This window comes from Oncorhynchus tshawytscha, linkage group LG27, assembly GCF_018296145.1.
Source record: "Oncorhynchus tshawytscha isolate Ot180627B linkage group LG27, Otsh_v2.0, whole genome shotgun sequence".
In the NCBI taxonomy this organism is placed as follows: Eukaryota; Metazoa; Chordata; class Actinopteri; order Salmoniformes; family Salmonidae; genus Oncorhynchus; species Oncorhynchus tshawytscha.
The window spans coordinates 5,879,224-5,903,207 of NC_056455.1; the positions used below are offsets into that span (position 1 = coordinate 5,879,224).

General features: G+C 44.5%; 2 protein-coding genes across 4 annotated transcripts; both read left to right on the forward strand.

Moving 5' to 3' along the window:
* The first annotated feature begins 3,820 nt into the window (after window positions 1-3,820).
* msl1a (MSL complex subunit 1a) lies at window positions 3,821-8,487 on the forward strand. 3 transcript variants are annotated; one of them, XM_024390078.1, is made up of 9 exons: window positions 3,821-3,917; window positions 4,736-5,561; window positions 5,962-6,167; window positions 6,390-6,655; window positions 6,847-6,911; window positions 7,011-7,078; window positions 7,253-7,377; window positions 7,623-7,695; window positions 7,813-8,487. In XM_024390078.1, exons 2-9 carry the CDS (start codon window positions 4,884-4,886, stop codon window positions 7,901-7,903), a joined length of 1,572 nt encoding a protein of 523 aa, XP_024245846.1. In that variant the 5' UTR covers window positions 3,821-3,917; window positions 4,736-4,883; the 3' UTR covers window positions 7,904-8,487. The 3 variants fall into 3 exon arrangements, with proteins under 3 accessions (XP_024245846.1, XP_024245847.1, XP_024245848.1); XM_024390079.2 differs by lacking the exon at window positions 3,821-3,917 and adding an exon at window positions 3,958-4,276; XM_024390080.2 differs by lacking the exon at window positions 3,821-3,917 and adding an exon at window positions 4,506-4,621.
* A 122-nt stretch (window positions 8,488-8,609) lies between these two features.
* On the forward strand, window positions 8,610-23,088 carry LOC112225934 (protein CASC3). The gene is given in 14 exon segments (XM_024390074.2): window positions 8,610-9,079; window positions 12,014-12,038; window positions 12,135-12,190; window positions 13,107-13,307; window positions 13,408-13,553; window positions 14,473-14,646; window positions 15,071-15,208; window positions 15,210-15,961; window positions 16,529-16,590; window positions 16,732-16,840; window positions 18,258-18,365; window positions 19,681-19,883; window positions 20,117-20,257; window positions 21,001-23,088. Coding segments are annotated over 14 exon segments (2,340 nt in total). The 5' UTR covers window positions 8,610-8,893; the 3' UTR covers window positions 21,040-23,088.
* The last annotated feature ends 896 nt before the right edge of the window (window positions 23,089-23,984 follow it).

The following is a 23,984-nucleotide window of genomic DNA, read 5'->3' on the forward strand; positions in this document are numbered from 1 at the left end:
ATCTGGTTTGCACTTAGTGGGACTATAATTTGTTTTTCAACAGGGTAATGACACACACAGTGTGTGTCAAATCGGAGGGCATGCTGTCCGGTCCTCTGGCAGTCTCTATGGGGGTGCCACAGGGTTCAATTCTCGGGCCGACTCTTTTCTCTGTATATATCAATGATGTTGCTCTTGCTGCGGGCGATTCCCTGATCCACCTCTACGCAGACGACACCATTCTATATACTTTCGGCCCGTCATTGGACACTGTGCTATCTAACCTCCAAACAAGCTTCAATGCCATACAACACTCCTTCCGTGGCCTCCAACTGCTCTTAAACGCTAGTAAAACCAAATGCATGCTTTTCAACCGATCGCTGCCTGCACCCGCATGCCCGACTAGCATCACCACCCTGGATGGTTCCGACCTTGAATATGTGGACATCTATAAGTACCTAGGTGTCTGGCTAGACTGCAAACTCTCCTTCCAGACTCATATCAAACATCTCCAATCGAAAATCAAATCAAGAGTCGGCTTTCTATTCCGCAACAAAGCCTCCTTCACTCACGCCGCCAAGCTTACCCTAGTAAAACTGACTATCCTACCGATCCTCGACTTCGGCGATGTCATCTACAAAATGGCTTCCAACACTCTACTCAGCAAACTGAATGCAGTCTATCACAGTGCCATCCGTTTTGTCACTAAAGCACCTTATACCACCCACCACTGCGACTTGTATGCTCTAGTCGGCTGGCCCTCGTTACATATTCGTCGCCAGACCCACTGGCTCCAGGTCATCTACAAGTCCATGCTAGGTAAAGCTCCGCCTTATCTCAGTTCACTGGTCACGATGGCAACACCCATCCGTAGCACGCGCTCCAGCAGGTGTATCTCACTGATCATCCCTAAAGCCAACACCTCATTTGGCCGCCTTTCGTTCCAGTACTCTGCTGCCTGTGACTGGAACGAATTGCCAAAATCTCTGAAGTTGGAGACTTTTATCTCCCTCACCAACTTCAAACATCAGCTATCTGAGCAGCTAACCGATCGCTGCAGCTGTACATAGTCTATTGGTAAATAGCCCACCCATTTTCACCTACCTCATCCCCATACTGTTTTTATTTATTTACTTTTCTGCTCTTTTGCACACCAATATCTCTACCTGTACATGACCATCTGATCATTTATCACTCCAGTGTTAATCTGCAAAATTGTAATTATTCGCCTACCTCCTCATGCCTTTTGCACACATTGTATATAGACTCCCCCCTTTGTTTTCTACTGTGTTATTGACTTGTTAATTGTTTATTCCATGTGTAACTCTGTGTTGTCTGCTCACACTGCTATGCTTTATCTTGGCCAGGTCGCAGTTGCAAATGAGAACTTGTTCTCAACTAGCCTACCTGGTTAAATAAAGGTAAAATAAATAAAAAATAAAATAAAAATGACCCAAAACACACCTCCAGGCTGTGTAAGGGCTATTTGACCAAGAAGGAGAGTGATGGAGTGCTGCATTAGATGACCTGGCCTTCACAATCACCTGACCTCAACCCAATTGAGATGGTTTGGGATGAGTTGGACCGCAGAGTGAAGGAAAAGCAGCCAAGAAGTGCTCAGCATATGGGGAAACTCCTTCAAGACTGCTGGAAAAGCATTCCTCATGAAGCTGTTTGAGAGAAAGCCAAGAGTGTGCAAAGCTGTCATCAAGGCAAAGGGTGGCTACTTTGAAGAATCTCAAATATAAAATATATTTTGATCTGTTTAACACTTTTTTGGTTTCTACATGATTCCAGATGTGTTATTTCATCATTTTGATGTCTTCACTATTATTCTACAATGTAGAAAATAGTAAAAATAAAGAAAAACCCTTGAATGAGTAGGTGTGTCGAAATATATCTCATAGCCTATGTACAATTAGAAAAAGCCTATTCTAGTTTTGAATTGCCTAAACATTTCATCATCTAAACCGCCATTTGTATATTGTTGAACTCGAATCCTTTAAAAGTTTCAGTGAAGACATGACTGAAGTAAAAGTAGGTCACATCGCGAGTCTTGCCGCCTCCCAAACTACTGCTCACGGGACTCACCGACAGTAAATGGATGGGCTCAACCATACTGCAGACATTGGGCAACTGTATTGTCAAATGGTGCAAATGTTATGCCTCTCTTCTCTGGTATATCATTAAGCAATAAGGCACGAATGGTTGTGGTATATGGCCAACATACCACGGCTGTGGGGTGTTCTTATCCACGACGCATTGCGGAGTGGCCAAGGTGCCTTATTGCAATTTTTTTACATAATTAGAGTAGTAAAAATACATGTTTTGTCATACCCATGGTAGTGGTATATGATCTGATATACCACGATTGTCAGCCAATCAGCATTCAGGGCTCGAACCATCCAGTTTATAATCAATCATGTCTCATACTCAATGTGTCCTTATTTTTCTCCCAAAATAATAGGGACATGTTGTATAGGCCTATGGTGTTTGGACATCAAGTTTATTTAAACATTCACAATACCCATAGGCAAAATTATAATTTATTTATTCCAATAAAATAACAACATTGTAAGCTATGCCATAATGCACAGTGCAGAGGAAACCTCTCACACGATTCTCAATTGCATCAGCATCCATATGACAAGCAGTAGAAAACATTAAAACCTGGCAGAGCTCATTACCATTCTTGAGAAGAATTCAAATAATAATACAATAACTTAGATTTATTTAACTGCCACTATTTAACTGCCACTCCGTTTTATTATAGTATTTGTAAAACAAATATATATAATCCTTAGGTGCATATTTTGACGCAGGGTCCCCGTGCGCCATGTGAGCGCTGTAGCACAGAGGACGGCTCTGCCAGCCCGGGAGCGTGAGAGGAGTGTTCACACTAATAAACACTGCAGCGGCTATGCATGGTCACCGGGCCTGTCCACGTGACAGGGGTGCTGTTACGACCGGGCATGGGGGCCGATCCTCTGCTGTTTTCGTGGAAAAAAATACTTTAGAGTGTAGCATCACTCAGTCATAGGCTACATCAATGTAAACACTTATCAGAGGAGAGGTAGAGAGACATGTGAGGGAAGAAGCGCAATATAATCTTGGATTTGTATATCTCCATATTATAGGCCAAGGCTATAGCCTATTCGAAAAAAACTACCTAGCACGAGGCATAACTTTTTATTTTGTAATGTTTCTTTGTATTCATATGTTATTGTTAAAATATTATAGTAGGCTATTGCTTTTTTTTGCTGTTGAAGTTGGCCTGTCCATGCATGCTTATGAAAAACAGTTTACTAAAAACAGGTGTTTCAACTGAATGTTACTTTACAAACAATGATGGGTGGGACTGACACCCGTTTCAGTTAGGAAAGTATACCATCTAGTGGTAAAAGAGCGACATTGATCCACACTGACACCAACGTAGCAGCCTGTGGTCTCTAGTGTTGAGAGATATTAACTCATTTATAAGAAAAATAGAAACATGTAATGTTTATCTTCAACGAATCTTCCATCAACATAACTCCCTTACAAGATTTGTCCTCTCCCCAAATAGTGAAGAGCCCAACCTAATATCAAGCAAGCAGGTGAAATGCCGTCATGCTGTATCCATTCCACAGTACTAAAAAAAAAATCATTGTTGGTGACTGAGCCAGTTGCCAATTGGTTGCACCTAGTCCGCTTGTGAGTAGAGAAATAACAATTTCATCATGGTTGCATGATTGTACAAAAAAATATTAACTACAACAAATAGCAACAATCGTTCAAATTAGGTAGGAATATGCATTTGTCTTGGCCTTTTTATCCTTCAGAAATCCTTTGAAGTGCAACCGCTTACTAATTTACCAATCAGAGGCGAGCATACGGGGAACGCATGCGCAATGTCATTATTTTTAAACGACCTGAGAAGGTGGGCATCAAGGCGATAGGTGAGTTCCAATGAGTACGGAGAACATCAAACAGACAGGTGGCCTTTAGGCATAAGTCTCAAGCACAATATGTTATAACGTTTAAGAGAAAAACGTAACTTTGTAAAGCGTTTAAAGTTAAAATGGCGTCAAATGAGACCGGGTTGGTTGAAGGCAAAGTGGCTGTCATTGTTTTGCTCTTTCCTGCGGACCTAAAATGGAGGACTTGGCTAACCAGCTAACGTAGCTAGACAACTAAGCGACTGCAGCTCATTTGTTAACGTTTGTTATTCTAGGACTGTTTCCCTTGTAACCAAGCAATTGCCAGTCGCTGCATAATGTGTTCTCCAATCACCCGTTTTCTTTCAAACACCGGCTAGGTCAGTTATACACATCATTAGGCAACGTTAGCCGAATAAACTCAACTATTTAATGATTGTATTAGGGTAACGTTAGTTAACTACCTCGTCTGCGAGGCATACACATGTGTTGTTGAGATGCAAGTCAGCTAATCTCCCTGGGTAGCTCGATTTTTGTTATTGTGTCACCTTGTTGGTTCATGTGTCAATATCATACAGATTATTCATGGACGTATAGAAATGTGTGAGGAGAAATTGTAGTTGGTAGCTACCAGAGATTGAGAACACTAACGTCACTAGCTAAGTGGCTTTCTGTTTGGGCTATATCTGCTGTAAGAGAAGGTGCTGTGGCCAACTTGGTAAAAGGTGGCTGATTCCTGTCTCTTTCAACATTTGATTTGAGTTAGTTTATACCTGATAGACACAAGGTTATGTTGAATTAACTGTGTGTCCATCTAACATCCCTCCCTTGTATTTCAGGCTTGCATGGACATCTAGACAGCCCACTGTTGAGGAGAAACGGCATCCACGGTGTGAGATCAAGCTCTTTGTGCCACCAACGCCCCTGTCAGGAGGACATTGGTGGGCGTTGGTTGGCAAGGGTTCTGGTTGTAGGGTTGCCACAACAATGACATCCACTGTGTTCACAAGTGGAGGATATAAGCTGGACACAGTAGGGAAGATTGATTTGGTCAAAGCTCCAGCGGGAGGAACACCGGATTCCTTCAGCAGCCTGAGGAGGGAGCCAAGTGAATATGTCATCGGAGTCCCAAACGTGCTGGGCAGTATCCACAACAGCAGCGGCCAGCAGCTTCAGGGGAAAGCCAAGGTGGTGCCAGGACAGGGACAGGTTAACTGCAGGCCTGGATCTGGACAGAACCTTGGGCTTGGGTTGGGGCAAGAGGAGAACTGGGTGAGCTTTGGAGCCCAAACTCCCCAGGGCAAACCGATGGGGGGCGAAGGCACCACACCAGTCAAGAGCAAGACACTACTAGGACAGACAAACAGCAATATGGGCAAGACGGACCTTGGAGTGCACAATACTATCAAACAGCCCCGGGACGATGTAGTGGGTGGCAGGGAGGTCAGAGGGGCTGCTACGGCAGCAGTCATGGGGGCACAGTCATCAGAACACAGCCCAGACTGCAAAAGAGGGAATATTAGGAAAGGGCCTGGTCACTCCCCTACACAGACCAGCTGCATACGCCAGATCCTCCTCCTCCAACTGGAACTCATTGAACAACAGCAACAGCAGCTCCAGTCCAAGAGTAAGGAGATAGATGACCTTAAAGCTGAGAAGGAAATGGTATGCTAGCAAACACTCCAAACACAAATGTATAACATTTCAATTGTCAAAACTGGTCAGCATATTTTGTGAAAAATTGAATTTTCCAGAATAACCAGCAGCAGGTATTTTCCCTCCAACCTAGGCCAGCTCCACAATGCCACCAGTGGTATTGTGATGTAATAGCAGTGCAGCACTATTACGACATCATTGTTTCTATCAAGTGTGATGTAATTGAAGTCAACTAAATCAGCTTCAAACACATTCAATATCTTTTTGTTGTACTCTTATGGACTGTACATCTCACAAGTGTTGAAGAGAATAGGCTACCCTTCAAGACAAACTATTTAAATGCCAAATCATAAGGGGTATAAACCTCACTTTAGCCCCATTGACGTGGCGTGTTTTTTCACTACTGCAGCTCATGGCGCGGATCGAGCGCATGGAGCGCCGTCTGCGGCTAGGTAAGAAGGATGGGTGTGACCAGCACCCCACCCACATCCCTAGCCGGCAACAAGACCAGGCAGCAACGCCAGGGACACCAGAGGGGCAGGGGCTGTCTGAGGGCCGCAGCAGCCATACACCCCGAACGCTGAATTTTGGCAGAGGAGGCAAGGGCCACAAACGGTAGGGCTCCACATTCAGGTAGAGGTAGCAATGTTTTTTATAATTTTTTTAGACTCCATGATTTTACGTACTTCCTAGATGCATACATGGATATATATACGTGTGTGTGTGTGTGTGTGTGTGTGTGTGTGTGTGTGTGTGTGTGTGTGTACTGTAGATGCATGTAAAAAGCCCTTATTGTCCCTCAGGCAATTCCTCTAAAGGTTATGTTCTTGCCAATAGGCGTTTCCTCTTCCAGGACCCCAGGGCAGCCAAACGACGTGCCCAAGCCAAGGCTTCCCAGTCCCCACACAACGAGGCACTTCTCCCCAAAGAGGAGCCACTGGACGGAGGAGAGTTTTCAGATGGGTCTCCTGGAGCCAGCTCGGCTGTCACTGAGGAACTGGACTACCTGTCCACCACAGACATGTACCTGTGTCGCTGGCATGTGCCTCCCCCGTCACCAACTTCGCGAGAGCCCTCACCCAAGAAGGAGGAGCCTGTGGCCAGTGAGTGTTACAAATTGTTAGAAAATGGTTGTATTGAAACCAGCACATAAGAAGGCTGAGACTTGGGCCTAAGTATGTTGGAATAGGCCACATTATTGCTTTTTGTTGCTGTATCTTTTGGGAAATGTGTGCTAAACAGGATTTGTAACAGTCCATGGGTGGTGGAATGACCTTCTCCCTCTTGTACACAGTTCCCTCATGGAAGGAAAACCTAATGGAGCCCCTAGGAGAGGAGGAGGCATCTGATATCCCTGAGGTGGCTACTTGTCTTGCGCTGTGTGAAGCCCTAGGCTGGTGGAAGTCCAGATTGGACCCTTGGTCAGGAGGTCTAAAGTCAAACTGTTTTCTCTTACAGAATCTGGATGACAATGTCTTCCTGAAGCGCCACTCGAAGCATGAACTGGATGAGAAGAGAAGGAAGAGGTAAGGGAGGGCTGGAGTTTTCACTCAGCTTTGTTTGCGTGTCTGATCAACTCTTGCTATGAGTCGGTCTGTTTCTCTGGCATACCGCTTCTGCCTTTCTCCTTATTTTTGTGTGTCCCTTATTTTGACCTTCCGTCGCTGTGTTCTTCACTCTCCTTCGTTCACCTCCCATAGATGGGACATCCAGCGGATCCGTGAGCAGCGGATGTTCCAGCGACTGCAGCAGCGCATGAACAAGAGGAAGGGTATCCAAGAGAGTGAGCCAGAAGTGTTCTCCTTCTACCCAGAATCTGAGGATGGTAAGTCCACCTATACACTGAATTGTTAGATACTACTGCACTGTTGGAGCTAGGAATACAAGCATTTCGCTACACCTGCAATAACATCTGGGAAATATGTGTATGTGACCAATTACATTTTATTTTTTAGATATTGCCAAAAATCAACTATCCTATAAGGAATGTTTGTTGAGATGTAGTCAGTCGAAATACTGAGCAGGGTCTTATACTCATTGCTTATGAAAGTGTTCTTTCTCTCTCCTCAGTGGAGTACCTCATGATCACCCCCCACCTTCCAGTTGTGGTGTTTGGACGACCTCTGCCAAAGCTGTCAAGACGGTGAGTTGAGTCATACGCACTGGTTCTTGAATTACACCAAGCTAAACATCACTTGAATACAATCAGAGTGCTTGCCTCTCAACCTAAACCCCTGTGTTTCTCTATTCACCATTGAAGGATCTTTGACCTGCCCTGGCTGGATGAGCGGAGCCGCTGTCGAGTCGAGGTGCCCAAAAAGCAGACCCCCCACCGGACATGCCGTAAATAAATCTGTCCTTTCCACCTGAGTCCAAGAGAGGAGACACCGGCTGGATTGGTGCCAGGCAGGACTCCTCTGTGTAAATGTCTGCCTTGTTATTTGGGAGAGGAACACACACAGGAGGTTGGGGAATTGCATGCCACAATCCCCTAAAATCAAAGGATGCACTGTGCCACAGTTTGGACATGGTTGCTGGACTGCAGAACAGATCCTATAGTAGGGCTGGTTTGGAAGAAGATTAAGGGTGGTGTGGACTACCCAGGAAGAGCAGACATGTTTGTCTCCTCTAGATTCCCACTGGGTTCATTTGAGGACAGTTTTCCTCTTTGTCACTTCACCCCAAAAATCCCCAAGCTAAAGTTGTACAAACTGTTGACGTTGTCATTCACATTGACATGTCAGAATGGCTGACTCCCATCTGTATGTGATTGCTGTTGCATCCTATAGAAAGGACATCTCCTGTTGGAGATAAAAGGGGGAAAAAAACATTGGACATTAGGAGAGTGAGATGGTTTGAAAGCGCTTCAGCAGCACATATGGTTTGTGTTTCAAACAAGATGTTGACATTTAAAAAAACAAAAATGCTTTATGAACATGACTTGGTTTCTTTTGAATTGTGTCTGCCTGATTTGATAAGTGCAGGATATAAAATGACCTTGAAACCACTGGAACATAATGGGAATTGGAAGAATTAGGTATGAGTGAAAGTGAACTTTATCACTATCAATATATTGTCTCTGGTTAATAATTCATATTCATTCAACCTCTGAGATTTCAGGAGATTTATACTTTTGTTCACAGATGTCATCATAATCATTTTTTAATCATTTCAAAATGCTTCAACCAATTAACGACACTTGCTAATTGAAAAGATAACTTGACAGAAAGATTGAAATGCCTTGATTGAAAAAAGATCGAGTAGGCTAGGGCGGAATTGCGTAACTGACATTCACCCACAATTCCTGGCATTCTTCCGGTTTCCTTTATCTGATTCCTAAGATGGCGGACCGGCGACGTCGAAGGAGGCGTGCATCCCAGGACAGCGAGGAGGACGATGAATCTGGTTCGGGATCAGAAAGTGGAAAGTCCCTTTCGCCAACGACGAAGCCCCGAGTACGGGACCCTGAACCAGTAGAGGCACCAGCTGTTCGTGTGGTGCCGGAAAACGCGGCTGAATCCGAGTGTGTGAGTCTTACTCCCGAGACGCGAAGCCGATCAATTAATAGGACTTGATTAGTTGGATAACTAGCTAACTCGGCTAACGTTAGCGTGCTCGCTACTAATTCATGGCTGGGTCAACAAGTCACCCGGCTATGGGAATGGGGCGGATAGTTGTCTGGTGTTTAGGCCGAGTCATATCCCCATGTTTTGAGTTTGCCACGTCCAGCTAATGTTTCTCATAAATCAACAAACTAGCTCATGTTCGGCCGGGAACCGTCTGCAGCGCCAAACCGTAAACTAACGTTGGAGCTAGCTAACTTTGTTTTGTAATTTTAGCTTAGAATGTTTACCACGCTGGTAACGCGTTATCTAATGGTTATCTATAGGGAAGTGTTTAATTTAGCTAAACGTTACTGTACTATCAGTGTTTGTAGTTAAGCTCTTGCCAACTACTGTACTAGCTAGTAGTAGCTAGTAGTAGCTATGCTAATGTTAAATCCAAAGGGAGCTTTGATATTGTTGAGTTATTCCACTGACTGAAAATGTGACCATAATTAACGTCGTTAACTAGTTACAATATTTACCTCTACCAATCACGCCTCATTTAAAGTCATTTTCTTGTCCAGTAATCAGTAAAGAACTTGACTTCACCCTCTTGTTTTGAATGGCCACCACTACGCCAAAGCTTGTTGATATTTATCGAAATCCCTAGTGATGTGAGGAATCCATGTTTGGCACAATGAATGGTTGTTTGATTATATTTTTATTTGACTTGTGCACATGAATCAACGTTTCAGTAAAAGTGCACTTTTTAGTCAGCCAGCTAATTTTCAACTGCAGTCCCAGGGCAGGTTATTAAAAACAACAATACAGACAATGTGCAGTGAGCACTTGCAGAGCAACAGGACAAGCAACACGTAGCACGCAGACTGAGCAATAGCACAAAAAGCAACAAAATACATCAAAGCAACAGTTTCCACACCTCACAAGCTATAGCATAGAAAGTGGCAATATACAACTAAGGTTTATGTTCACAAGTCTGATTGGCCTTTAGCCATGTTTTCATGTTTTGTTGAGGTGCGATAGGTAGGGCAGTTGTGTGTGTGTGTGTGTGTGTGTGTGTGTGTGGTGGCAGTGTGTTCCAGACATGGGAAGCTCGCACAGAGAAAGCAGGTTGATTAAATGTGCTCATGCTTTCTGAGGATGTAACAGTGATGATGGCTATTGGGCGTCCTATCAAGCACTTTGCGAGCCTGTTTGTAGACGGACTGAATGGGTTTTAATGTTGTACATCAAGCTTGGGCCCAACTAATCAAGTAGTATGTTAAATGTGTATCATAGATTTGACTTACAGTTTTGCTACCTCCTAGTCATAAAATTTCGTATAAATCGGAAATTAGCTAGGTTGAATTTGTTTTTTTGAGGCACCCTTTTCACCTGCTCTTTACGAGAGGTTGGACTTGAGTATGATGCCACGGTACTTAAAATCAGATACCACCTGACATAGACATCTGGCTCAGGATCATCAGTTGCCCTTTTTGAGAAGAACATGCAGACTGTTATATATATTTTTTAAACTTTGAGATGCAAACTTGAGCCACTTTGTAACCTGGACCATTACAGTAGTGAGTTCTTGTGCAGCTTGTTTGCTCTTTGCATGCACCTATATCACTATAATTTGCATACATTTAAACTTCAGACCCAGTACAGACAGAAGACAGGCTGAACAGTACTGATCTTTGGGGCACGCCCACCTCATAGCTGATAGTGGTCGACAGCTCATTGCGCACTCTGACACTGGGTTCTGCCTTTTCAAAGTATGAGCCCATCCATCTCAAGGCGTCAGGGGAGAAGTTAAAACTTGGGACAGTTGTGATGAGAACCTCATGGTTAACAGTGTCAATCTTTCCTCAGGTCTAGAAATACAGCCCCAACAATGCCCCCTTTGTCCATCTTGGACTTCACATTTTCCAGAAGAAAGCAGTTGGCCCTTTCTGTGGTGTGTTTTGCTCTGAAGTCAAACTGAATGGAGTGTAATGTGAAAGGGCTGTTGAGGTTGGCAATCAGTTGCTCTGCTACACACTTGTCAGCAACCTTCGACACCACAGGTACTTTACTAATGGGCCTGTTACTCACTTCAGCAGGGTCACCTGATTTAAAGATGGATGTTATTATGGCCAACTTCCACACCCTTGGAAACACCCCATGACCAATAGATGTGTTGGTAATGGGGCCAATGAGTGACTCAAACTTTTTTTTTTAATCAACATAATTGGTGAAGTAAAGGGAAATTCTAAATTGATCTGGGAGAATCTAAAAAAGTTAACAGGGAAAGACCACAATGACACTGCCAAAAGACTAGACATCTATGTGAAAGACTAGACATCTATGTGAATGACAGTCTAACACAGGATGCATTAGCAACAGCCTTCAATTTCTCCTTTTTTTAGTGTTAAGGTACTGACACAAAACCTCTCTGCTGGTTTCTTGGGCTTAGCACTAGTGAAGGACACTCAACCTGTCTTCATCATAAGGGAGGTTTCTGAGTCAGAGGTGAACAAGGTGATTAGCTCACTAAAGCCAAATATGTGTTTGGGCTGGGCTCTAGCTTTCACAAAAACTACAAGGATCCTTGGCCTGTGATTTCTTATCGCCCTATTTCTCAACATGGTAAACCTATGTCTGTCATGCTCTCGTTGTTTCATCAGTTTCCCAATTTCTCCATTTAGCCAAGGAAGGGTGCTCTTTTGGCCAGGTTTGGATTAGATTTTGTTTAGGAAACCATTTATTGTAGTCAGTCTGGGTTGCGGATAGAAAAACCTGTCCGCTTCCACATCTGTGTAGAGTTGGTATCATGTGGTATCATGTTTGCCTGTCAGTGGTGTGTAGGCTACATACTGTTGCTATTTGTTGTCGGTTCAGTCGCATTGTTTGACTAGTGTTATCCTTTCTTAACAGGAAAGTGAAGATGGTGTAGGAGAAGGTGAGTCAGTGTTTGTTGATGCAATCCAATGGCCTATCTATCTAGAATGATGCACGCATCTGAGGCATTTCCCACAGTTGATGTTTATTTTTGCAGCTGTCCTTTCTGACTATGAAAGCGCAGATCCTGAGGAGAATGGCTCCCATTCAGAGGTAAGTTGCCACTGCTGAACAGAGTTATGCTTTGGGGTAAAATTTGAATGTAATTTAAAAAATAAAATAAAACATTTTGCATGGGCAAAATAGTATGACTAACCAGGTTGTTTGAATTTCAGTAATGCAGGCTTCATGAGCCTACCACAAGGTTCCTCATTCTCCCAACAGAATATCCCAACAAATAGATTGGAAAGATCATGATGTTTCTAACTTCCAAAGTATTTGTGAAAATTGTTTTGTGTATCACCATGAAACGAGAGTCCCTCCAGGATTTTTCTATTCTGAGAATAGAAATCAAATCAACAATTCCTAGTATATTATTTAAGGGCTTGCAAATTTGACCAATCTTGCACTATTACCTCATAAAAAAGTCAAATTATCGCATACAACTGACCGATCACCACACTTAAAAAGGGCTCACAATTTTAATTCCACTGCATATTTACTGCATAAAATTGTTCAATTAAGCACACATCACAAGCTTTTCCCTCGTCAGTGCATTTTTGTAACAAATTTGACAATCATTGCATATTGCCATGCAAAATGTCAGAATTGCCGCAGCGAAATCCTGGAGGGACTTTAGAGATGAGCAGGTTTCAACCATTGATACAGGTACCGGTATTTTGGGAATATAGACCTTCTGCATTGTAGCAGCCCCTATTTGCAGGATACAGAAAAATAAAAACATTTACAATTGATGTACTCGTGCATTGCAATGCCTATGATGGTACTGGAATCCTCTTAATGAGGTCTTAACTGTGGTTCTGATGTGAAGTTTAATTTGTCCACTGCATGGACGGTTTTGACTGCAATAAGTAGGACTCCAAGGATATTTGCATTGAGCTCTCTGACAGTATCTTGATAATGATACACATGGAGCAAACTAACTCAAGTCTTGTGTTTTCTCTCTCAGGGAGGTGAGGAGGAGGAGGAAGAGGTCCCTCCACCGGCTGCTGGGCCAAAACCCACTCCTGCTTCCGACACCCCTGCTGCAGAGGGGGAGCTGCAGGAAGGAGGGGGAAAGGATGAGGAGGGTGAGAAAAGTATGAGGAAAGAAGTGAAGTGTGAAGACAAAGGCAACCTGGCAGGGGAGCGTCAAAGCGGGGATGGACAGGTAAGATGGTTAATTGAAAAGAAATGGGAGTTGAGGAATCACATACAAATATAGGCCTCTTGGTCAATCATTTTGAGTAATTCTACTCTTGTGTTACTAGGAAAGCACAGAAGACTCTGAGAATAAAGGCGCTAAACCAGGCCAGAAGCTGGATGATGACCAGGATCGTAATAACCCAGCCTATATCCCCCGTAAGGGAATGTTCTTTGAGCACGACGTCAGAGGAAATGCACAGGAGGAGGAACGGTAAAGGGGGAGCGTTTACCCTTTTTATCCATTAAATGTTTTTCGTCCAACTGGAACTATCCAAACGTGACCAACAACCACACAGAAAGGAGGAATAACTCCTACTAATCAGGGATGCAAACTAGTCACCTTTCGATGAATTTTGCCGTTTTGAATCCAGAATAGGTGACCTATGTGATTCGTGTAGATCCGATGAGAAAAGTTTGGGGATAGAGGCGGAGGCTTTGGATCACTACTGGCTGTAAGCGAACGAGTGATGGACGTTTGGAGCTATACTGGCTGCATCCCAGGCTCAGCCTATCGTTCACAAAACCGCATGCGAGCATGTGACTGAAATGGGGGGGGGGGGTGATTTAATTTGTTACTAAGTGAATGTTATTTTTGCACACTGAGCCTGTTGCACCTGATTGATGTCATCTATAGTGGCCATAGTAGATAATAATAGAGCAAACACAGAATGCTTGTTTGTGTAATGCATTCTACTTAAAAATATTTTTTAAATCCCCAAGTGTAATATTTAGGTGTGTTTGTGTGGTCACAAGTGTTCTATTATGAAGGCTGTCATGGCTAACTGCAATATTAGTGTATTGTTTTTTTTCTCAAGACTTGAGTGTAATTTGCTGTAAAGTCTAGGCAACCAGTAACATTGGCTTGCTTTCTTTACATTTTTTTAGCTGTGAGTTAGGTTCACATGAACCACTTATTTTACTCTCAGACTGATAATGTAGATCATATTCTTTGTTTAATTAGTTAAAACCTACATTTCCCCCTAGCAGGGATTTTTAGCATGTTTCAGTGCAACAACAGAGTGTCACCTTTTTGGGCCCTCACCAGTTTGTATCCCTGAGTAATAGATGCGTGTTGTTTCATTGGTAAACCTGTTTATTGATATATTTGTGGCTTCTTTCCTGTCCTCCAGGCCTAAGGGTCGTAACAGGAAGCTGTGGAAGGATGAGGGTCGCTGGGAACACGATAGGTTCAGGGAGGAGGAGCAGGCGCCCAAGTCACGTGAGGAGCTGGTTGCGATCTATGGCTATGACATCCGCAACGGAGGTGTCTCCAATGAGCGGTCCTATAGACAGCGCAAGCCCAGGTACTACTAACCCTTCAACTCTATTGGCCCAGTGTTCAAATCCCCATGTCCCTGACAGCCTGTACCACTAACCACCAGTACTGTCTATCGTGCCAATTTATATTAACAGGCACAATGTCACCCCCTTACAATGTCATCTTGCGAAAAACCACAATGGTTAACTACAGGGGTGGCAATAATTTTGGCATGAGGGTCACGTTGAGGTAAAAATAGATAGTGAAGAGCTTTTTGCAGGACAGAAAAGGGAAAATTCTTTGAAAATATATAGGTCCCCATTTATAATTTCTACATATTTACTATCTTGTTTTAGATGTTAAAAATAAATAAAAATCAAAACATAATCTGGCCCACGTACCATAGTTTGCCCATTGCTGGTCTACTTGCAGCTTGTCCTCACACTAGCCGCCGCCTCCTCCCCCTGCAGACACAGCACCTCTCCAGTCCGGGACAAGCGCTGGCAGGACGGAGACTGGGAGAGGCCCGTCCATACCTCCTGGCAGCAAGGAGGGAACCCCAACAGCCGTGGCGCCCCCCCAGCCGTGTCCCTGCAGCAGTCTGGTCCTCCCCCTCAGCAGCCCCAAACACCCAGCGCAGCAACAACCCCCCAGGCCCTCCTCCCATCCCCCACCCCGGGGCTTCCAGGGCAACCGCCCTCCCCAGGCCCACCACAGGAATGACCGAAACCAGGAGTCCCAACGGCCAGGCCCCAAGGCCCACCCCGCCGAGCCCCTCCAGACCCAGAGTTTACCGCCCATGGACGGGGAACAAGGCCCCAGGGGCCGGGGGAACAGAGGGGCCCATACAGAGCGCAGCCCTTCGGTCGTGGTGGAAGAGGTCCGCAGCGAGGAGGATGACGAGCGCAACACAACTACAGTGACAACGTCACAGTCCGTGTACTACAATCGCCACTACAGTGGCAAGGGAGATCGCGAAAGGGACTCTGCGCCACCGCCACGACGACAGGAGCAGCAGCGAGGGGGATCTGCTCCTCCGGCAGACAACCAGGTTACCCGCGATGCCTCCCCAGCTCCAGAGCGCCCCGTGGAGAAGAAGTCTTATTCCCTAGCCAGGAGAACTCGCACCCGGGCCACTGAGCTGGGCAAGCAGGCCTCTCTTGAGGAACCTGCCTCCACTGTCTCTTCCTCGGCCCTGAAGAGTGAGCCGTGGCATGGCCCCGGTCAGAGTCAGGGGGATGCTGGAGACAGCAGCCAGGGGACAGTACTCACAGGGTTGGACCAGGACCTGACCAGACTCAGCCTGGCCGGACCGAACTGGCCCCAGAACCCATCTTCGTATCTACACGCTGAGATGAGGGGTGAGCCTTCTCTTTTGTTCTCTCCTTTCTCGCTCGCCCTACATTTATTAATATTTTGAGTATTATGTAGTGACACACACCCTCTCAGAGCTCCAGCCGCACTGTTACAAGCAGCTCAGTCACCACTGCACCAGCAGCCCAGGTGAAGCTAAGCAGCAGCTCCCTGGTGCAGCACTGAGTTGGTTGGTCGGTCAGTCGCTGACCGCTCAGTGTGGCTGGTTGACATAATGAGGCCATTGCAGTCAGTGTGGAGCAGTGTGGGCAGACAGTGTGGGAATGGAAGTCTCTCTCCTAAGCCTTGCACGTAGTCTGGAGCCTGGGAGGTTTTTATTGTGCAATACATCGGAAATATAATGTACTTTTGGCACCCAAGGTTTAAAGTGCCCCAAGTACACATTTTGTCAGGACAGAAACCCTAGTTAGAACTACACGTTGGTAGCTGTTTTGACATGAAGCTTATACGCTGTAACGTGTTCCTCACTGTAACTAACTAAACAGCAGCAGTTGATCAGTTAGTTGGATTTGTTTTGCTTGCGTGTTGTCGACCCTTTTCTCGTCTCGTTGCAGGCATCCCTAGCTCTATACACATGGGTGGAGCACCTCCACAATACAGTAACATAGAAGAGCTGGTGAGTAGTAGGCCTGCTTGTGTTATGTATCAAGATGAGTTTGTCATTTTTATATGTTGCCTTCAAGGGGAAATCTGGCATTTTTTTACCTGACATTTTGAGTGGTTCGGTTAGCTCTCATCCTCTTTCCCTCCATCTCAGGGAGCTGGTAACCGGGCAAAGCGGTACTCGTCCCAGCGCCAGAGGCCAAGCCCGGAGCCCGCTCCTCCTATGCACATAGGGGTCATGGAGGGCCACTACTACGAGCCCAGTGAGTCAGTGCCACACACTACCACCAGAAGGCAGGGCACAACTGAAAACACACACTAGCCGGTGTCTTTGTCCATAGGCTCAGAGCCAGGCTCTGGAAGAATCAGTACTAAACTACAACATGTTTTAGCTGCATTAAAAAGCTGTTTTCAAATGTTTAAACTGTTTTGAGAGGTTAGTTAGAATGGTAGTGTACACGGGTGTCTGGGGAGCTGTCATAAACACGTAGCTTATTTTGATATAGTTGAACACATGATTACCTGATTGCCACATCAGATACTTTTGATATGGCTTGTACAGCCACTCCCGTTGCTGACCGGTGTATTACATTGAGCACACAACCATGCAATCTCCATAGACAAATGTCAGTAGAATGGCCTTGCTGAAGAGCTCAGGGACTTTCAACGTGGCACCATCATACAATGCCACCTTTCCAACAAGTCAGTTCGTCAAATTTCTGCCCTGCTAGAGTTGTTCCGGTCAATTGTAAGTGCTGTTATTGTGGTGTGGAAATGTCTAGGAGCAACAACGGCTCAGGCGTGAAGCGGTAGGCCACACAAGAATGGGACCGCCGAGTGCTGAAGCGGGTAAAAATCATCAGTCCTTGGTTGCGTCACTCACTACCGAGTTCCAAACTGCCTCTGGAAGCAACGTCAGCACAAGGACTGTTCATCGGGAGCTTCATGAAAGATCTAAGATCACCATGTGCAATGCCAAGCGTCGCCTTGAGTGGCGTAAGGCTCGCCGCCATTACACCAGTGGAAACGCATTGTCTGGAGAAATGTCCGACAGGCGAATCTCGGTTTGGCAGATGCCAGAAGAAAGTTACCTGCCCCAATGCATGAATATGGTCTGGGGCTGTTTATCATGGTTCGGGCTTGGCCCCTTAGTTCCAGTGAAGGGATAACTTAATGCTACAGCATAACTTACATTCTAGAATATTCTGTGCTTCCAACTTTGTGGCAACAGTTTGGGGAAGGACCTTTCCTGTTTCAGCCTGACTGCCCCCATGCACAAAGTGAGGTCTGTACAGAAATGTTTTTTTTTGAGATCGGTGTGGAAGACCTTGACTTGCCTGCACAGAACCGTGACCTCATCCCATCGAACACCTTTGGGATGAATTAGAAAGCCGACTGCGAGCCAGGCCTAATCGCCCAACATCTGTGCCCGACCTCACTAATGCTCTTGTGGCTGAATGGAAGCAAGTCCCCGCAGCGATGTTCCAACATCCAGTGGTAAGCCTTCCCTGGCGAGTAGAGGCTGTCATAGCAGCAAAGGAGGACCAACTCCATATTAATGCCTATGATTTAGGAATGTTTGAAAAGCAGGTGTCCACATAATTTTGGTTTGGTCATGGAGTTGTAGAATAATATACTGTAGAGTAAACGTGAAAGTAAATGCTTTGTCTCCTCCTGCAGTGTCTTACCAAGGACCAATCTATTCCCACGGCGACAGCCCCGCCCCCCTCCCACCCCAGGGCATTCTGGTCCAGCCTGAGATGCACCTCCCCCACCCAGGACACCCAGGTTAGTGTCTGTCAACTTGCTGCCAGGGAAATACATGGTGTGGGTAGCAGTTACCCTCAACTAAGATGACAGATATGAACTTGGCCTGGAGTCTTCACTGGCAAAAAAAATAAATCAATGACCAGCTTTCTTGAACGTCACTTACCTCTGCATAATCACCATGCAAGTGAAGACATGTTCAATCAACTCGGTAATAGTATTGCTTAAATTCTCAACTCTCAAATTAATTGTTATTCTTACTGGATTAATGAAGAAAAATAACTACTTTGTATAGTGCTTTTCAACAAGTGTTTCACTTCATAAAAAGTTGACTTAAGTGCCTCCAGACTAGGGATGTGAAATGTACAATTTGTCTTTAACCATTTTTTTTTTTACGATAAAAAAAATAATAAAATAAAATAACATGTGAATTCACAATGCAATATGGTTATTCGTATGACCACTAGGGGGCAATGGCGCTCAATCCACCCCAGTCATGGCTGCCAGACGGCGCTCACCTTACTGCTGTCCCCCACCCACTCAGCAATGATGGTAGGCTCTCCTGTGTGCCTCTTCTCCATGCTCGGTGGTCAGCACATGGAACTTAATGTCCCGCTTCTCATCAATGTGATGGCTCGTGGCAATGATGTATGACCGCGTGTTCAGATTGCAGAGATATCATTGTACAATTTCACTTTCTGGGGCTTCAGTTTTTCTTGTAGTCTGGTTCTAGATATACCATCAGGGCATTGAAGCCGACATCCTCTACCATTGACAATGGGTGCATATTAACTGCAATAGTTTCTGTAATCAGCGCTGTTCTCCATCCCTTATCGCACTTCTTTTCTTGTGAAGATCCTGTCTTTTGTTGGGGTCCTGTGCTGCTGCCAGCAATGTTTCGAGTCTCGTGGTGCCTCCCTTTCAGATAGTTGAGCATTGTACCTGTACTGCCATTGTAGCTCAATTCCACTTTGCAAAGTTTGCATTTCACTACCTAATTTAACCTCTAATTATTCCCGTACGGGACTTTGCTGCTGTCGCTTTCCTGTCTCACGCTGACATTTTCCCAACTGTTAACAATGATGACGTGCGGCGGCGCGCTTTATATTCGTGGCAAATCATTTCGAAAGATTCATATCTCCTAACGTTACAGCATTGTTGCGTTGGGTATGTTGTTTCCCATTTATGATGACTGGTGACCTTTTTTAATGGTAGTTGTGTGATGACTAACTGCACTGGGATTTTAATCTACTCCTGACCAGAAATGCCGGTATGGTGTTGGCTACTGTATGGGTCTGTCTAGTCACACCCATGAACCCCTCCTGTCTCCCCTCAGGTCTACACCCCCACCAGTCGAGCGGCCCCATGCCCAACCCGGCTCTCTACGCTGCTCCCCCTGTCTCCATGTCCCCTGGACAGCCCCCTCCACAGCAGCTGTTGGCCCCGCCATTCTACCCTCCGCCAGGTGTCATGACCTTTGGGAACAACAACTACCCCTACCCGGCAGGAGCCACCCTGCCCCCCATGTACAACCCCCCGGTGAGACCTCTGCCCTCGACACCATAGCTACCATATCTGCATGTCAAATGTTGCTATATATTCTACCCAGTGCAACATTATTGTTGCAATATTCTGTCAGCTCTGCAATTCTTGGCAAGTGGGTGGGTGTTAAGGGGTGTTCGACTCTACCGTTAACATTAAGGAATGTGGAGCACATGCTACAAACATGCTGGTATTTACACTCATGCATAAACCGTTTAACCTCCCCTCAGGCCCAGTCGCAGGTGTACGGCCAGTCGCAGGTGTACGGTGGGGTGACGTACTACGACCCGATGCAGCAGCAAGCCCAGCCCAAACCCTCGCCTCCCCGGCGTTCCTCCCAGCCCGTCACCGTCAAACCTCCCCCTCCAGAGGTAGGGTACGGCCCGGAGTGAGCCCCAAACCCCAGCGACCCAACAACTGGCAAGTCTTCAGTCTCTCACCCACTCGCCCAATCAAACACCAAGACTTAGACCTGCCTCAGTCCTAACTGGATGAGCCGGTGTGAGAGTAGGACAAAAGGGAAGGTTATGTTCTTTTAAAATGTTGGTAATGTTGAAAATCTGTTTTGTTGGGTGGGTGAGGAGTACGGAATAGGTCTGTGTAGCTGTAGGTCACACCATACCATAGCCATACATGTCTGTGTTCCTCTCTTATTTGTAGCCCCCGTTCAAACGTAGGTTACATGTCTAAATCAAATGGTGTTTTTGCCTTGGACACGTGTGAAGGCCAGTGGCTCTGAGTCGGAGGAAAGCAGCTGAATGTGTGTTTAGATCTGTGCTCTCCAGTTCGTTATGACAGACGAGCTCCTCTTATCCCCTAGAGCTCCTCCTAAAACTGCTTTCAAACTGATGTCTCTTTTTGAATGTGAGTGGACACACACGCACACTCTACAGAGACATGATTCAAAGTCCCAGCAGAGGTAACCTGCAAACAAACGAATGCCCAACACCTAGCTGCGTGAAAATCTCAAGACTTTTCCAATGAGCGCAATTGTAATTGCTGAACCATGCGTCCATGTCTCTCTCGCCTCCCTCTTCCTGCCTAATCCAAAGCTTGTGCGGCAGAACAGTTGCGCTGATTTGTCCCGTTTTTGCTATTTTTCCCGTCTCTCCAGGACCGGAGTGGGAAGGCCAGTCAGGAGGTCAGATCCTAGCACGACTTTCCGAATGACTACGCCAGTCAGAAGAGAGCGAGGGACAGGGAGACTGGGTCTGCAATAGAGGACCAGCACCACCTGTGGAGCGGATGATGAATCGTTTTTATCTGCCTTGTGTTCAGGTGCACCATTGGTCGGTCGCCCACAATGCTGAATGGTTTTTCGCTGTTTTGGTTCACCTACCAGTGTTTTGCCTCTGAGTGGAGTGCTGTTTTCAAACCCCTATAAAATGTAACCATATAAAACCGTTAAAGAAAGCCCTTGGTAACAACTCCTCTTTAAACATTACTTGACACCGATGACGACATTCGTAGAATTTTGTTCCTTCTAACAATCTGTCGTTCAACTGTAGGTATATTCATGCAAAAAATGTGTTGTAAGCTCGAACAAATGTTTAGGACTGGGTTAAAGGTGTCATGTGAGTATTATGGAGAGTTATAACTGGGATAGGTAGTCATTTTATGTGGGCTAGCTAGAGCTGTGTTCGTCCCACCCACCAGACAGATTCTACTCCAGTGTTTCTGGAACCCTCCATAGCTAAAAAAAAAAATGTTTTTACATTTACACTCTCCTACGTATTTATTTGGACAGTGACGCAAAACTTTAAATGTCTCTACTCCAGTGTTTTGGATTTGAGATCAATGTTTCATACGAGGCGGCAGTACAGAATGTCGTCCTTCTGTTTTAATTTAAGGATCTTTTAATATTTTTTTTCCTTTTTTTTTTTCTTTTTTTTAGATATGAAAGCACTATGTATCTAGTCCAATCAAATGAAATATTTGAATCTCATGTAAATGCTGGAGTAGAGACAAATAATACAATTTTGCTTCACTGTCCAACTAAATATGTGGAGGAGTGTCTTATTTCATCTCACAACGGCATCGTAGGTCTTAGTTTTTATTTTATGGTTTTAAGTCTCGTTAATGCACTTTTTTTTTTTTTTTTTGATAAAGAATAAATCCTATATACAATTGGTGCTAACCTATAGCTAGTACCCTAGAATTTCAACAACTTGTTCTTTTCCATTTCTCTTTACCTTCCACATTGTACTGTTTTTGTTGTTTAAACGTATTACTGTATTACCAGAGAACCATTTAACTTTGCCTGAAACTGATGTACTTGACAGTGCTACTGCTTGGTGATAGCTTTCTCTAATGTAAGTGTGTATATAGATAAATGTATATTAAAGCCTGTGGCTTAAATTCGTATGAATACTACCACCTTGTTATCAAATGAATACTGTCACAATGAACACAAGTCTGCAGGGATGTCCAGTCTGTTTTCTGTATACATGGTTATGGATGGATAAAAAATAAATTAAAACGTCTGGCTTTTGACATTTTAAATGGAGGTTTGCTTTTTCCTTCCTCAGAATCCTTTTTTATAAAAGTAGAGTGACTGGTGTGGCCACTCTACCATTATAGCTGGATCCGATTGGTCTGTTTGCAGAACATACTGCTGATCTGAAATGTTTTTTTTTGCCTAAAGAAAATTCCTTTTAACTGCTGTGTTTTACACAGGCAGCCCAATTCTGAGCGTTTTCCACTAATTGGTCTTTTGACCAATCACATCAGATATTTTTCAGATCTGATTGGTCAAAAGACTTTGAATAGAAGTCTAAAAGCAACCTAACAACCCTACAATGCATGCATGTTATACATACATAGATATGATTGTGAAAATAATTCAGTTGGTACTGGTGGCTGCAAGCTGTTATAGTAAGTCTGCCTGGAAAAGGGCAGGTTATTGATGTATCTTTAAATTGGCTTTATCTTTTCTTAAACTACTGAATCAGTATAAACTGAATTGAGTTGTATTAAGTTATTTGTTTAGAAATGGCTGGTAATGTTATTTTAAATATTTTATTTTCTCTGCCTTAAGAATAAATTGGTTTGAAATGTTTCATTTTAAATAAAGGTTAAATTTTAAATGACTAGACCTGCCAACACTGAGGGCTTGTTTCATAGATGTTTGAATATAAAATGTTTCTTTGTGGAGCAAATTTTGTTTAGACAGAGGAATATTAAACAAAGTATACGATAATGATTGTCGTGTGGTTGATTTGAAGTTAAATCAATGGCTACCACTTGATGGTGACATTGTGCCAAGCCTTCAGACTGACTGCATGGTACTGCGTTTCTCATGTAGGCCTATTAAACATTTAAATCATTCACAAAACGACTATATGTACTATTTAAATGAGTCATTTAACAGAGAAACTTACAGTATCCAGTGTGTACATTTTCATACTGGTCCTCCGTGGGAGTCAAACCCACAACCTTGGTGTTGCAAACACCATGCTCCACCAACGGCCATACGGGACTACCTATCTACGAACTCATGGCCACAATTCTACAAGTCAGAATACTCAATTATACAATTTGCCCTTTCCAGTTGACCCTTAAGTTAACATGACTTGAGTCCAGCCATCACATGAAAATTAAATTAGTTGCATTTCACTGTTGTATTATAATGGGGCCTTTGATGGATGGTAAAATGGCCTACTTATAATGGATGGGGCCTGTACTGAGACTGAAAGGCCTCTTGCTGTGGAGCTACAGAGATGAGTGACAGCTTGATGGCAAGAGACATTAATGGGTCAATTTTGATTCTTTGAGTGGAAAATATGGTTTGTGTTTCAAAAACGAGGTGAACACAATTGATTCAAATCTGAATAAGAGGACAAGGCATTGCTGTATTTGTATACTTAGCTATGTTGTACAGGATAGGCTACAAAGGAAATGCACCTGCCTGCCATCTCTTTGCCAGGGTCCCTCTGTCTGTCTCTATGCCAATCTGGTGCTGACATTACCAATAGGGTGGAATCTCACTTTCTGCCATGTAGCAAATTACAATGTTTCTGTCATGACATCTTCTGGAGAATGTAGGTATACAGAGTACACTTTGAAAATAGCCACAGCGGCATTATCTACTTACCAATG

Bases quoted from the DNA above. Each gene is read 5' to 3' on its own strand.
- msl1a (XM_024390078.1), top strand. From the start codon at position 4,884: ATGACATCCACTGTGTTCACAAGTGGAGGATATAAGCTGGACACAGTA. The intron at 6,656-6,846 runs GTGAGTGTTACA...TCTTGTACACAG, and splicing joins GAAGGAGGAGCCTGTGGCCA to TTCCCTCATGGAAGGAAAAC. The intron at 7,696-7,812 runs GTGAGTTGAGTC...TCACCATTGAAG, and splicing joins CTGCCAAAGCTGTCAAGACG to GATCTTTGACCTGCCCTGGC.